Below are 15,129 nucleotides of genomic sequence, written 5' to 3' on the forward strand. Positions count from 1 at the left end.
AACGTCCTCTATATACATCCTCTATATCCGTCCTTTACAATCTTCTCTAAAAGATTCCATCTCCTATATTTACTTTCTCTCCAACAACGTACTCTAAATCACGTCCTCTATATGTAAATACCTATATTAAAGACATTTTTAATTTTTTAATTTTTGTACATACGTATTTGTCATACTCTCAAATATATTGTACATATTTTAGTTTTATTAAACCGGTTGTTTAAAGTATTCAAATAGATAGAGAACCGTTCAAAGAAACTCTACATATAGAGGATCCAGCAGCGTTCTCTAAATTTAGAGGACCGTTTAGAGGACGTTGCTGGAGGGAGTAGAGAACATCCTCGTACTCTAAATTTAGGGTACAGGACTTTTTAGAGGGTCTTGTTGGAGCCAGCCTACCAAAGAATAAAACAAACATGTACTAAGTTTTTTTAGTGTGAAATATGTTCACTCAAATTAAAGGATTCTAAGACAACAGCAAAGGTTCCTCTCTCGTCAGTCCAAAGGCATGTCTGCCGAGTCTATCGAGCTTAACACGTGTGTTTAGACGGTGAACGTAGTGACATTTTCCGTTTCTTTCAAGGACCTGGTATTTTCTTCAGTGCAATGCTGGAAATGGTTTTAAAATCTTTTTTTTTTTGCCACCTTGGACTATTTTGATGAGTGATGAGTGATGACGATGAACAGCAGAAACAGGCAGGACCGTAGGGGCAGCAACAGGCCAACGGCGTGAAGTTGTGAACTGGTGATGCTTTTGTTGGCTTTTCGTCCATGCGTACCAACTACCACGGCATGGCAGTATGAGTAGATCCGAGAATCTGACAATCCAAGCGTCCTGCACTCCTGCTCCACCTCGATTCCTCCACAGCACACTCCCAAAACCAGAGCCACGCCGGCCGGCACACCGTCGCCTCCTTTGACTAGCCTCGCCGCCGCAGCGACAGCCATGGCCACCGCTGCCCGCTCCCTCCACCTCCCTGGTCCGACGCCTCCTAAATCCTCTACCCCCTCCTCCCACCGCCTCCCTGTCCCTTGCCACCTCCGCCCCCAACGCCGCCGCCTGGCCGCCTCGTCCTCCGACCTCACCTCCTTCCCCGAACCGCCCCCCGCCCCGAACGGCGTCTACGTGCCGTGGGCGGCGGCCTCCTCCGTGGCCGCGGCCGCGGCCTCCATCGTCGTGGACGCCGCCACCGAGGCGGAGCTGCGGGAGAACGGGTTCCGGAGCACGCGCCGCACCAAGCTCGTCTGCACCGTGGGCCCCGCCACCTGCGGCGCCGCCGAGCTCGAGGCGCTCGCCGTCGGCGGCATGAACGTCGCGCGGGTCAACATGTGCCACGGCGACCGCGAGTGGCACCGCGAAGTCATCCGCGCTGTCCGGAGGCTCAACGACGAGAAAGGGTTCGCGGTCGCCGTGATGATGGACACCGAGGGCAGCGAGATCCACATGGGCGACCTTGGCGGAGCGCCCTCCGCGAAGGCCGAGGTCAGCGCGCGACCCTGCTGCCTCAGCTTCATCTCGTTCCTTCGCCATCCTAGATTCATTCCATGCTTAAACACTGAATGATGTGCGGCTGACACACTGATTCGTCGTTCGTCCGCATCTGGCGAGATCTCGCGTGGACTACCTCACGAAGGTGGATATTATTCAGGATGAAGTTTAGCATGTAAAATCTGAGAAATTGTCCGATGGCACTCCTGAGTTTCATTTGAACATGTGAATGAAAAAAAAAACTCAGCTGCATAGGCTGAATTTGTTAAGGCTGTATATATTATTCCAAAAGCACTGGAGTTAACTATAACAGGAGTAATCTTGTTCATTAACCCTGTTTTTCTTTTAATTCATGTCTTGGACTATAGGTTGAGATAGTGTGTAATCTGACATGAGAGGGTTGAATTGAGCTACTGAACACATGAACCGTATTGTAAATTGTATCAGCATAAGAGTATTTCTGATTTGGAACTATGATAAAAAAAAGTAACCACTAAAGTCTTACAAGAGAAAATGCAAGTGTGCTATGATGCCATGATTTGACAAAAAACCTTTGAGTTTGTATCAGACTGTGTGAGTACTTCAAAAGGAGGGAATGCCTAAGTGTAAATGCTAAACCATTGGTGACCAACGTTTAGCCATTATTCAGGGTAAAAGGAAATGTAGACAGGCAAAACATCCGTTTAAACGGGTTAAATGGCCATTTAGGTGAACAGCGCATCTAATTTGCAATGTACTGAAGTTTTAGAACTGAGTCTTGTCATTCATCACTTATCAGAATTTACTCTTCTCTTGAATTTTGCAGGATGGAGAAGTTTGGACATTTAGCGTTAGATCTTCTGACACGTCGCTCCCAGATCGAATCATTCATGTGAACTATGATGGCTTTGCTGAAGGTTATCCATCAATACTGATCTTCTCTCTTGAGCCTACTTATTGTTTTAATGATATATGTATCAAAATGACTGATGCATTAGTGTTACTGTAATTTTCCCGATTTGATAATGTGTAATATAAAAAAAACTCTACCCAGATGTCAAAGCTGGTGATGAACTATTTGCGGACGGTGGAATGGCCAGGTTTGAGGTGATTGAAAAGTTAGGGCCAGATGTGAAGTGCCGCTGCACTGATCCTGGTCTGTTGCTGCCACGGGCTAATCTTACTATATGGCGCGATGGCAGTGTAGTGCGAGAGAGGAACGCTATGCTTCCTACAATTTCGTCGAAGGTAATTTATAGTGAAAACAACACTTACTTTGATTTGAATTTTGCTCCTCATACTTTGTGCTCAACAGTCAAAGTAGATATTCAGCTCAGACCATCCATATTGAGCCCTTGTGTTGTCTGATCTTTTTCCTGATGTCTGAAATTAGTTTTGATAATGTGAGCACTTGGTTCACTCTGGAACTTTATTTTAAGGCTTCTACAATAAGATAAGAAGTGCTTGTAAAGTTGTGTGAAATTTCCTTCTCTTATGTGTTGCAAATTGCAACCAATCATTATATAATAAAGGTTCGTGCATTACTTGCAGATAAAAATTATACTTATGACCTAAACTTTGCAGGATTGGATTGACATAGATTTTGGAATTGCTGAAGGTGTTGATTTCATCGCCGTGTCATTTGTCAAGTCTGCTGAAGTAATTAATCATTTGAAGAGTTACATTGCTGCGAGGAGCCGTGGAAGGTTGGGTTGGATTATGTTTTGAAAGTTTTCACCTTGTCACATGCACAATTCACATGTAGGGTGTAGCTGGGTTTATTAGTACCGTATTGACTATCCTTATGTCCAATACAGAATGTTAGTGTTATACAAGTCATGAGCTCGACCTCTGGATGATAATTTGATATGTATCGTGCATATAATTAATGTATACTTAAGTTTACACAGGAGTGAGGAGTCTGCCCTTTCTTGTTTTGCCTGGTTTGGTTGATAATTTGCACACTAGCAGTTTGGTTGTGCACACTGAAAGCCATAGCAGGTCTATATGCCCTGCTTTGAGCGTGCTGAGTAACCATCACACTTAAGGGCTTAGGTACCATGCACATTAATGGCGTGTTTGGTTTGTGGAGTTACCCTATGCTTCATAAGGTGATGCATCATGAGTTCATCTCATAAATTTTGGTGGAATCAACTCATTCCTCATGTATATACTAATTATTAGCTTATGAGTAATGAAGTGGTAATGGATCAACTATTCTATTCCACAAACCCAATAAAAAAGTGAGGAGCGAGAAGATGGACCACCTCATTTATCAAACCAAACACACCCTAAGTTTCATTTTCAATTACAAGTTTTGACTTGGTTGTCTAAATTGTGGTTGTTTCAATGTTTGTCCCAGTGATATAGGGGTCATTGCAAAGATTGAGAGCATCGATGCTTTGAAGAACCTGGAGGAGATTATCCGTGCATCAGATGGAGTAATGGTAGCCAGAGGGGACTTGGGGGCACAAATCCCCCTGGAACAGGTCCCTTCCATACAGCAAAGAATAGTTAGAATGTGCAGACAGCTCAACAAGCCAGTCATTGTTGCTTCTCAGCTTCTGGAATCAATGATCGAGTATCCTACACCTACTAGGGCTGAGGTTGCTGATGTTTCTGAGGCAGTCCGCCAGCGTGCAGATGCTCTCATGCTTTCTGGTGAGTCGGCCATGGGGAGGTACCCAGAGAAGGCTCTCAGCGTCCTTAGGAGTGTTAGCCTGAGGATCGAAAGGTGGTGGAGAGAGGAGAAGCGCCAAGAGGCACTGGAGCTTCAAGGTGTCTCGTCTTCCTTTTCTGACAAGATATCAGAGGAAATATGCAATTCAGCAGCTAAAATGGGTAAAACCCGGCACTTTTTTTTTCACTGTCCACTGTAATTTTGTTATAAATGCATATAAGAAATTACCGCGCTTTGGTGCGTCCTGTTTTTGCTTCTGAGAAGCTAGCCCATGTCTCTTGTTTGGAACTAGTTCAGATACTTTGCATTCTGTTTCGCGCATAAAACATTTGAACCCAACTCTTATGCTAACCTGTGTGCCCTGCTTGCTTGCAGCCAACAACTTAGGAGTCGACGCCGTTTTCGTTTACACGAAGGATGGCTACATGGGCTCCCTGCTCTCACGATGCCGCCCCGACTGCCCGATCTTCGCCTTCACGTCTTCGACGTCTGTCAGGAGACGGCTGAACCTCCAGTGGGGCCTCATCCCGTTCCGGCTGAGCGAGTCCGACGACATGGAGAGCAACCTCAACCGCACCTTCTCCCTGCTGAAGGCCAGGGGCATGGTGCAGTCTGGAGACCTGGTGATCGCGCTCTCCGACATGCTGCAGTCCATCCAAGTGGTGAATGTGCCCTAGGAATACGATCCCCATGTCCAGCTGGTTCCTTGACCTGGAATGTAGCATACAATTAGGAGGGGCTTCTTTTTTTGTTTGTTTGTTTGTCATTTGAGTGTATCCCAGTTCGTAGCATGTTTCTGCCTCATGTTGAGGCTCTCTGGATGTCGATATTGATTTGCGTCAGTGTGGTTTAGGTTCGGACTCGAATGCTCGATTTGAAAATTCGAACAGAACTCGGTTTGCATCAGTGTCATGATTAACTCAAACCATTGTTCTGTACTATATCAGAACGTGTTACTACTTATCTTAGTGTCATTCCTCAGTTTCACTTGGTTTTTTTTAAAAAAAATATTGGGAAAAATGTGCCCAGTAATCTGGGAACATATATCATGTGCTGATGTGCAGTCAGTCCTGTTGATGCAAATGTGTAATCAAGCGATCTGATGTATCTAATTAAAATCCAATGATCGCATGTAACATGGTGGTCCAATTGTACTCACACATCAAAATCGTGTCTATGGTAACAAAAGGGAGGTGACGAATATTATAAGAATAACAAATGTCATGTAGGTCATGAAAATACCTAGGAGGTTTGACAAGCTATGTGAGTAGTACGTGGATGTGGGTGACCTACATGATTTATCTCACTCTCAGTATCCATACATGGTTCATCTTAGAAGCCTTATATTATCTCCTCTATAAATCATCACTGCCAATGCTTACTACCCATGTTTCAGTTTGATTCGACTCTCTCTCTCTCTCTCTCTTGAGCACATTAGGGTATGTACAGTGGTGTTTAATGTTGTGGCTCTTGATGTGTTTAAAGGGGTATTTGCAAAAAAATCTTGGAGCTGTCTCTCCGTGAAGAGACGTCTCTAGCTCGTAAACCAAGTCACAACATACGCCTCACTTCCAACTGTACGAATTTTTCGTCTGTTCTATCGATCTGATGTTGTTTAAATGCATTTAATTCTATATTTATTAATAGACTATATTTATAGACACTCTATTGTATAACAGAGTCTCTTAGTTATTTCTTGTGTTTGGAGAACCGTTTTGGTGTCTCTCCAGTATACATGCCCTTACATTTGACCTCCCAAAAGTAAAAGTAAAAGTAAATGTAAGAGTAAACCAGGATAAATGGATGCTGCAAGATTTCATTAAATGCTCTGTGGATAAAAGTCGTTTGGGGTTTAGTGGCTTGCTGCTGTGAATGCAATAATGTCCCTGGCGATATTGAGCAATGCTGGATTTGGCTGACGAAGGTTATGCAGGGGATGGGTTTTGCACATGCAGTTGGCGTCTCAGCGATATGTTGGGCTACTTGGAAATTAAAGATAGAAACAAAAGATGTTTTGATGGTGTGCTTATTAAGGGCCCGTTTGGCACAGCTCCAGCTCCTGATTCTAAGCGAGGATCTGGAGGAGCCGTGCCAAACGGGTATTTTTTTAAACTGATTCTCGTGTGGAGCCGAAAGATCGGAAGTCGTTTTTGTGAAGAAAGGTGGGATCTAAAAAAACCTGCTCCACCCTCCCTTAAAACAGCTCCTCAACCAACCAAATATGGACCTCCCCTTAAAGTTTGATCGAAATTACCCGCAATTGTCATTGGACAAAAACATAACGAGCCAATTTATGGATTAAACATTTAAGACCATTTTATGCACTACTATGATGAGAATATTTTATATGTTATTGTTTCATATTTTTTCCCGTATATGCATCCTACTTATTGGTTTGTAATAAAGTTGAACTGCAAAGAGTAAAACAGACAATCGCCACAGACCACCAACTCTCAGAAGACAAGAATCAGTTTACTTGCCAAACGGTTTTAAAAATGATTCTGATTTTCTAGGAGAATCAGGAGGATCAACTCCTCACAAGGATCAGGATCTAGAGCTAAAGAAGCAGGAGCTGGAGCTTTGCCAAACGGGCCCTAAGTCACCAAATGAAAATCTTGTACCATGCATGCGCTTTAATGATTTCGTGGGCAGGTTTAAGCCAAAAGAAGCTTCAAGATTTAATTCAAGAGGGCGCCAAGTTGTTGAAGAAACTGAAAGCGGCAAGTACCAGGCTGCAGATTAAAGATGTCGAGTATGATGAAGATGAGCAAAAGGTGGACAGGTTTTTGCTGTGTATCGCAGTAGACGCTCTTTTGTTCTTCTGGTGCCCTGTTGCATGCTGTGGGTCGTGCCTAATGTAGATGTTTTTGCCGTGAACTTGAAACTTCGTTTTTTCGCGGCTTTGTATCAGGCCTGCGTACCTTCTGGAAAGCGTTGATGTATCCGGTAGACGTCGCCCACCTTTTTTGCTCTGTGAATAAGGTGTGTTTGGTTGGATGTATAAAGAAGAATGAAATGAGGTGACCATGGTTTCTATAGTGTTTGGATTATAAGGGTTAAGATAAACACCGGAGTAATTTTTTGTTGACAATGTGATCTCAAAAAATTGAGGGGACAATATCGTCCCCCATCTCATTCTACTTTGATCTCAAACCAAACACACTCTAAGTTCTTAGAGTATCTCTAAGAGCTTCCTAGAAGTCTCACCTAAATCAAGTTTTTTTGGAAAAAACACAAAAACGTCTATCCAACAGTTCCCTAAAATGCTCCCAACTTTTTAATAGCCCTTAAAACTCTCTCATTTGTAACTGCAAATGAGGGATTTTTTAGCTCCCTAGAAACAATCTGCCGCTTTGAATGATCTGTTGGAAAAAGAATTAAAATTCATCCTCACTAACTTTTTAGATGCCTATTAAAACTGATTTTGAGAAGTCATTTTGTAGGGAGTTCTTGGAGATGTTCTTAGTCCGTAGCATCGTGTGGTCTCTCCCCTGTCCTCGGTGGAAACATTTGTGCGTCATCTCAACTTTGTTTATTTCTTTTATGCAAATAAGAGAAATGATACCTTTTTTTAAAAGAAAAATGGATGCTGCCGGGTCAAGCTGCTGATGAGGAACGAGGGCTGGACAGGGTCTCGGTCGCCCGTCGTGGATGACTCGATCGATACGCAGAAAGACTGAAAGAACAGGTCAGGCCAGGCCAGGGGCCGCCGGATCACGGGAACAGTCGCCGTTGCCTCGCTTTTGCGTGGAAGCAACAGGCAGACAGCAGTTGATGTGAACTTCTCGAGACGATGTCCTCGCTACCCCAATCCATAGATGTCCAAACGGACCGGGTTTGCCGGACGGTCCAAAACCCGGCACGGGTTTGACCCGGTACGACACGTAGTGAACAGGGCCCGTGCCGGCCTGGCTCGGTCATCGGGTCGTGCCTGGACCGAAGGTGTGACACGACAGGTTAGACCTGGCACGGGCCGTTTTTATTTTTTCATATAAATACATATATTATACTTGAATATAGAGTATAAAACACAAGAAACATGTTTTTTGTTGGTTATGTGGGTGTAAATAAATGTTTAGAGTTAATAAATATGGTTTAAACCCTAAAAATGTATATTTTTATCATTTAAACATTATATATTGTTATGGTCCCGTTAGGCCCGTCGGGCCGTGGGCCGGCCCGACACGATTATTAACCTAACAGGCTATGCTTGGGCCTCGCTTGGGGCCCGTGGACCGACACGACTCGCTACCTACTCTGGGCCGGACCGGCACGGTTCTAATCCGTGCCGGGCTTAGCCGTGCTCGAGCCAGACCAGCACGGCCCGCCCATTTGAACATCTATACCCCAATCCGTGGTCCGTGGTCGTGGACCATCCAGCACACAGATCCAATCGGCATCGCCGCTCAATTGATCTCGCTACACGGCGCAGGCCGCACACAGCACAGCGTGCAAACGGATTGGTTACAGACTAAATATTATATTCGCTCTCACATTTTAATTAAATATAGATATAGATAATATTAGCTATATCGGATCGAAGAATGAATATTGACATTATAGATATACGGATCGGATTTCAGCCCTCCTGAGACTCCAAATCACCGAGGGGAGTTTCGCTAAGACACCGTCTGTTGAATTTGTTAAGCTCGTTGTAGATCCTCGACTTGAGGCCCTCTAGGATCATGTCATTGGCACATTCCACCTGCCCATTTATCCTCGGATGAGCCACAGCCGACCACCCCATGTGGATGTAATAGTCGTTGTAGAAGCTCAAGAACTTCCTGTGAACTATGTGCCATGCATGGTCGGTGATGATGGAGTTAGGGACTCCGAAGTGGTGGACGACGTCTTTGAAAAAGCCACCGCCGGCTCGGATCTGATGTTGGCAAGGGGACGAACCTCGATTGTCGGCGTTTCGAGACCGGGGGGTCCCCAAGCCGACGAGTGAGTGTGCTGCGTGCCCCAACCCAGATGGGTCAAGCGCGTGGGCGAGCGCGAAGGGGGGAGAGGCGAGGTGGCCGGAGACGGGCGTGAGAGAGGTGGAGATCCCGCGGCCTTCGTGTTCATCCCGCGCCCAGGTCGGGTGCGCTTGCAGTAGGGGGGTTACAAGCGTCCACGCGGGTGAGGGAAGCGAGCGGCCCCAAGAGAGCGCCTGTCTCGTCCTCGTCCCCGCGCGGCCAACCCTCTCTAAGAAGGCCCTGGTCCTTCATTTTATAGTCGTAAGGAGAGGATCCAGGTGTACAACGGGGGGTGTAGCAGAGTGCTACGTGTCTAGCGGAGAGAGAGCTAGCGCCCTAGGTACATGCCAATGTGGCAGCCGGAGAGGTCTTGGCACCTTGCTGGCGTGATGTCGTGGCTGTCGGAGGAGCAACGGAGCCTGGCGGAGGGACAGCTGTAGGAGCGGTCGAGTCCTTGCTGACGTCGCCTTGCTTCCGTAAGAGAGCTAAGAGCCGCCGTCGTCACAGAGCTTGCGGAGCGCCATCATTGTCCATCTAGCGGAGCTAGCCAGATGGGACGCCGGTCTTGTTCTCCGTGACCCGAGTCGGCTCGGGGTAGGATGATGATGGCGCTTCCTGTTGACGTGGCGGGCCTGTGCCCTAGGTCGGGCGACGTGGGGGCTCCTCCGAAGCTGGGGTCGAGTCTGTCTTCCGTGGCCGAGGCCGAGCCCCCGGGTCGGGCGAGGCGGAGATCGTTCGGCCGAGGCCAGGGCGGAGTCCGAGCCCTGGGGTCGGGCGAGGCGGAGTTTCGTCGTCTTCTGGGGCTGAGCCCGAGTCCGAGCCCTGGGGTCGGGCGGAGCGGAGTTCGCCGTCTTCCGGGTCTTAGCCCGAGTCCGAGCCCTGGGGTCGGGCGGAGCGGAGTTCGCCGTCTTCCGGGTCTTAGCCCGAGTCCGAGCCCTGGGGTCGGGCGGAGCGGAGTTCGCCGTCTTCCGGGTCTTAGACCGAGTCCGAGCCCTGGGGTCGGGCGGAGCGGAGTTCGCCGTCTTCCGGGTCTTAGCCCGAGTCCGAGCCCTGGGGTCGGGCGGAGCGGAGTTTCCTATGGCGCCTTTGGCCAGGCCTGACTGCCTGTCAGACTCACTCTGTCGAGTGGCACTGCAGTCGGAGTGGCGCAGGTGGCGCTGTCCTTCTGTCAGACTGGTCAGTGGAGCGGTGGAGTGACGGCGGTCACTTCGGCTCTGCCGGGGGGTGCGTGTCAGGATAAAGGTGTCAGGCCACCTTTGCGTTAAATGCTCCTGCAACCTGGTCAGTCGGCGCGGCGATTTAGTCAGGGTTGCTTCTAAGCGAAGCCAAGGCCTCGGGCGAGCCGGAGGTGTGTCCGCCGTAAAAAGGGGGGCCTCGGGCGAGACGGAAGTCTCTCGAGGTCGGCTGCCCTTGGCCGAGGCTAGGCTCGGGCGAAGCGTGATCGAGCCACTCGTGTGGACTGACCCCTGACTTAATCGGACCCATCAGGCCTTTGCAGCTTCATGCTGATGGGGGTTACCAGCTGAGAATTAGGCGTCTTGAGGGTACCCCTAATTATGGTCCCCGACAGTAGCCCCCGAGCCTCGAAGGGAGTGTTAGCACTCGCTTGGAGGCTTTTGTCGCACTTTTTTGCAAGGGGACCAGCCTTTCTCGGTTGCATTTTGTTCCGGTGGGTGCGCGCGAGCGCACCCGCCGGGTGTAGCCCCCGAGGCCTCGGAGGAGTGGTTACACTCCTTCGAGGTCTTAATGCCTTGCGTAATGCTTTGGCCGGTCTGGTTGTTTCCTCATGCGAACTGGCCGTAGCCCGGGTGCACGGTCGGGGCCCAAGCTCTCGGGCTGGTATGTTGACGCTGTCAACGGTTTGGCCGGAGCCGGGTTTGCGAGAGCAGCCCCCGAGCCTCCGCACAGGGCGAGAGGACGATCAGGGACAGACTCGGCTTTTTTTACATACGCCCCTACGTCGCCTTTTAGCAAGGAGGAGGGGGGGGAGAGCGCCATGTTACCCTCGATGGGCACCGAACATGGTGTCTCCGGTGAGCTGCAAGCGGGTAATCCGAGTGGACGTTCGTGCCCCGTTCATTGGGGGTCGGCTAGGGGCCCGGAGGCACGCCCAAAAGTACCTGCGGGTGATTTGCCGGACCCGGTCCCCTGGCGACAGGGTCCGAGGGCTCGATGCCTCCCTCCGATGGGATTCCGTTACAAGATCGTTCCCGCTGGTCTCGGAAATGTCCTAGGGTACCTCGGGAGCGCAGCCCGAGCCTTGGTTATGTATCGAACGTACCCCTGGTCATCCCTCGCTCGGCGTCTGAGGCGACTGTGAACCCTTCGGGGGCCAGCCTTCGAACCCCTGATCAGTAATGGGCGCGGAGCCCGAGTAGCCTGAGGCGGCCATGGAGCCCTTCGGGGGGGCTGGCCTTCGAACCCCTGACCAGTAGTGGGTGTCGGGCCCACGCGATCTGAGGCGACTGTTGAACCCCTCGGAGGGCCAGCCTTCGAACCTCTGATCAGTAGGGGGGGCTCGGAGCCCGGTTCCTTCATAGAGAAGGATCCTTTTCGGGGTATCCCCCTTTCCCGGTCCCTGTTGCAAGAGATAGAGAAAGAGGAAAAAGGAAAAGGATACGAAATCGAACGACGTGGCATACCTTTTCTGACGCGGTTATTACGGCGAAGGCGAAGCGTCGTCCGCTTCTCCTGCCAGAGGCGCCGCCTGTCCCGCCGCGGAGTTAATGCGACGGGGCGAGTGGTTGGCGGGGCAGCCGTTGCGCGTGCGCGAGTCGTTCGAGGAACGGATCACGGGTGCACCGTCTTCACGCCGTGGGAGGAGGCTCTCTTGCTGTCCCAGGATGGGACGTGAGCCTGGCTGACGACGTGACTTCTGCGCCCGCCCGCCTGCCACCGCCATTACTGCCGGCCCACTTTCGGCCGCTTTGACCGTCGCGCCAGGCTGGCGCTGCTGGGTCGCCTCGAGTCGCGGCACAGGCTCCGCGACCGAAGAGGTGCGACGGTGGCACAAGTGGCGGTGCGGTTGCTTGCATGCAGCGACTGGCGCGCTGGTTGCGCGACGCGTGGGCCTGGGCCTCCAAGCCGGCGTGTCAGAAGTCGGAGAAGCGCGTCCACCTAGCGCGGTTGCATGCCGCCTGCATGGCTGCCCGCCCCTTCCGCCCGTTGGTCTGGGCGAAAGTGGGGAATCGCTTGTAACCGCTGGGCGGTTGTGTGCACCGCGCGCGGCGGTTTGGCTTCTTCTGCTTTTGAGCCGGTTTGCATGACATGCGGGACCCAGCCCCCGCGCCGCAGGGGAGGGCCTTGGAGCGTGTTGGAGAAGACTCGGCCCGTGGCGTTTGGGGGCGCACGTAGGGTGAGTCGCCTTTAAAAGGAGGGCGACCCCTTTCGGAAGGCAACCATGTCTTCTTCCTCCCTTATGCGTCGTGTCTTTCCATCTTCCAAGCCCCCGGATGGGGGGTACCCGCCGTCTTTCCGCCTCCTCGTTGGAGGAACGCAACTCCGTGGGAGTTGGTACCTTTCAGCCATCGTTCGGCTTCAAGGATTTTCATCACACATCCTGGTTGCTCCCCTCCGCCGGTGGTCACCCAAGACGGTGACCTCCAGCTCCTGGATGGGGAGAGGCAAACCAGGCTGTGATCCCGTCCTCAGCATCGGGGGTGTTCGTCATCCTCGCTGGGACGGGGAGCGAGGCGAGCCGGGGCTCTACCTCCTGCGCGGGTTGGCGGACCACCTCCTCTTCCAGCTTCTGGTGGTGGCAATCGCCCTCCCGTGCTGCGACGGAGACGTCCTCCAGTCATGCCGGGGAAGGCGAACTGTTGCTGCCCAGCCAGGATGCAACATTCCGTCCTTTCCCTCGCATTCGCGGCGAGGACGGCAGCGAGGATCTGTCGAAGCGCTTGGGAGCGGCCCGCTCTTTGGCTTTGATGGCTGGTTCGCGTCCCTTGAGCGGGACCGCGAACGAGAGCCCCCTGGTGGCCGCGTCCGCCCGGGACCATGGCTGCTGCTGCAGAGGTCACTGGCGAGCCTCCCGATGTTCGTCGCCCCGCAGGCCCAAGGCCGTTCGTACCCGCGGGGATGGAACCGGAGTTCCGCTTGTGATGGCACCTTGAATGCCAGTGTTTTTGTTCATTGTGGCTGTCGAGGCCTGAACATGTATGTAATTTCGGCACGGAGCCGTGTTTTTTCCTCATTTTCGAGCACTAAGTCTCGCCTGTTGATTATCTGAACCGCTTCACCAAGCATGAGTCGCCCCGTGTCAAGGTGACGAGTGAGGTATCCGTATCCCGGAGGCGTAGGAATCCCTCGGCTCGATCGGCCTTGTTGTCTGAGGCTCCTCTAGCTTAGTTAAAGGGACCCCTTGGCCGCTCTTCGATGAGCCGAGGCCAGGGGTAGCGATATCAGTACGAACAGAGGCGGAGTTGGCTCGAAAATGGGAACCTGGTTGGCCGGAGCCTAGCCGGGTTGCCCGTCAGCGGGGGTCGACGTCGGAGTCGATCAGGTCGGGTACCGTTGTCGGTGATGATGGAGTTTGGGACCCCGAAGCGATGGATGATGTTGGTGAAGAACGCCACCGCCTGCTCAGACCTAATGCTGTTCAGGGGTCGGACCTCGATCCACTTGGAGAATTTGTCGATGGCGACCAGCAGGTGCGTGTAGCCCCCGGGCGCCTTCTGCAAGGTACCGACGAGGTCCAGACCCCATACAGCGAAGGGCCAGGTGATGGGTATCGTCTGCAGAGCCTGAGCGGGCAGGTGGGTCTGCTTCGCATAGAATTGGCACCCTTCGCAGGTGCGGACAATTCTAGTGGCGTCAGCCACCGCCGTTGGCCAGTAGAAACCTTACCGGAAGGCATTCCCGACAAGGGCTCGAGGCGCTGCGTGATGGCCGCAAGCCCCCGAGTGTATTTCTTGCAGGAGTTCCTGACCTTCGGCGATGGAGATGCATCGCTGGAGGATGCTCGAGGGGCTCCGGTGGTAGAGCTCCTCCTCATCGCCCAGCAAGAAGAATGACTTGGCGCGTCGCGCTACCCGTCGAGCCTCGGCTCGGTCGAGGGGTAGCTCTCCCTGGCGGAGATATCGCAGGTACGGGGCCTGCCAATTTCGATCAGGCGTGGCCCCGCTCTGCTCCTCCTCGACGTTCAGTGCCTCGGCCTCGGGGGCCGAGGGTACCTCGGGCTGAGCCGAGGGTGCCTCGAGCCGAGCCGAGGGTGCCTCGGGCTGAGCCGAGGGTGCCTCGGGCTCGGGCGCGTCGTCGATCTTGACGGAGGGTTGATGCAGATCCCGGGAGAAGACGTCTGGGGGGACCGTCGTTCGCCCCGAGGCTATCTTAGCCAGCTCGTCTGCAGTCTCGTTGTAGCGCCGAGCGATGTGGTTGAGCTCGAGCCCGAAGAACTTGTCTTCCAGGCGCCAAACCTCATCGCAGTAGGCCTCCATCCTCGGGTCGCGGCAGTGGGAGTTCTTCATGACTTGGTTGATGATGAGCTGCGAATCACCGCGGGCGTCGAGGCGTCTGACCCCTAGCTCGATGGCGATTCGCAACCCGTTGACCAGAGCTTCGTACTCGGCCACATTGTTGGACGCCGGGAAATGGAGGCGCAGCACGTAGCGCAGATGCTTTCCGAGGGGCGAGATGAAGAGCAGGCCCGCGCCGACTCCTGTCTTCATCAGCGACCCGTCGAAAAACATGGTCCAGAGCTTCGGTTGGATCGGAGCCGTCGGCAGCTGGGTGTCGACCCATTCGGCCACGAAGTCCGCCAACACCTGGGACTTGATGGCCTTCCGAGGGGCGAACGAGATCGTTTCGCCCATGATTTCCACCGCCCACTTTGCGATCCTGCCCGAGGCCTCTCGGCACTGGATGATCTCCCCGAGGGGGAAGGATGACACCACAGTTACCGGATGAGACTCGAAGTAGTGTCGTAACTTCCGCCTTGTCAGGATCACAGCATACAGCAGCTTCTGAACTTGTGGGTAGCGGATCTTGGTCTCGGACAGTACCTCGCTGACGAAGTAGACTGG

The 15,129-nt window shown here is 52.1% G+C and overlaps 1 protein-coding gene across 1 annotated transcript; it reads left to right on the forward strand.

Moving 5' to 3' along the window:
- Nucleotides 1-612: 612 nt before the first annotated feature.
- Nucleotides 613-5,122, forward strand: LOC103644177 (pyruvate kinase isozyme A, chloroplastic). Its single transcript, XM_008667370.3, has 6 exons — nt 613-1,483; nt 2,295-2,385; nt 2,523-2,716; nt 3,053-3,174; nt 3,831-4,309; nt 4,524-5,122. The coding sequence occupies exons 1-6, from the start codon at nt 947-949 to the stop codon at nt 4,823-4,825; spliced, it is 1,725 nt and encodes a 574-aa protein (XP_008665592.1). The 5' UTR covers nt 613-946; the 3' UTR covers nt 4,826-5,122.
- Nucleotides 5,123-15,129: the final 10,007 nt, after the last annotated feature.

Source organism: Zea mays, chromosome 1 (assembly GCF_902167145.1).
Source record: "Zea mays cultivar B73 chromosome 1, Zm-B73-REFERENCE-NAM-5.0, whole genome shotgun sequence".
NCBI classification, from domain to species: Eukaryota; Viridiplantae; Streptophyta; class Magnoliopsida; order Poales; family Poaceae; genus Zea; species Zea mays.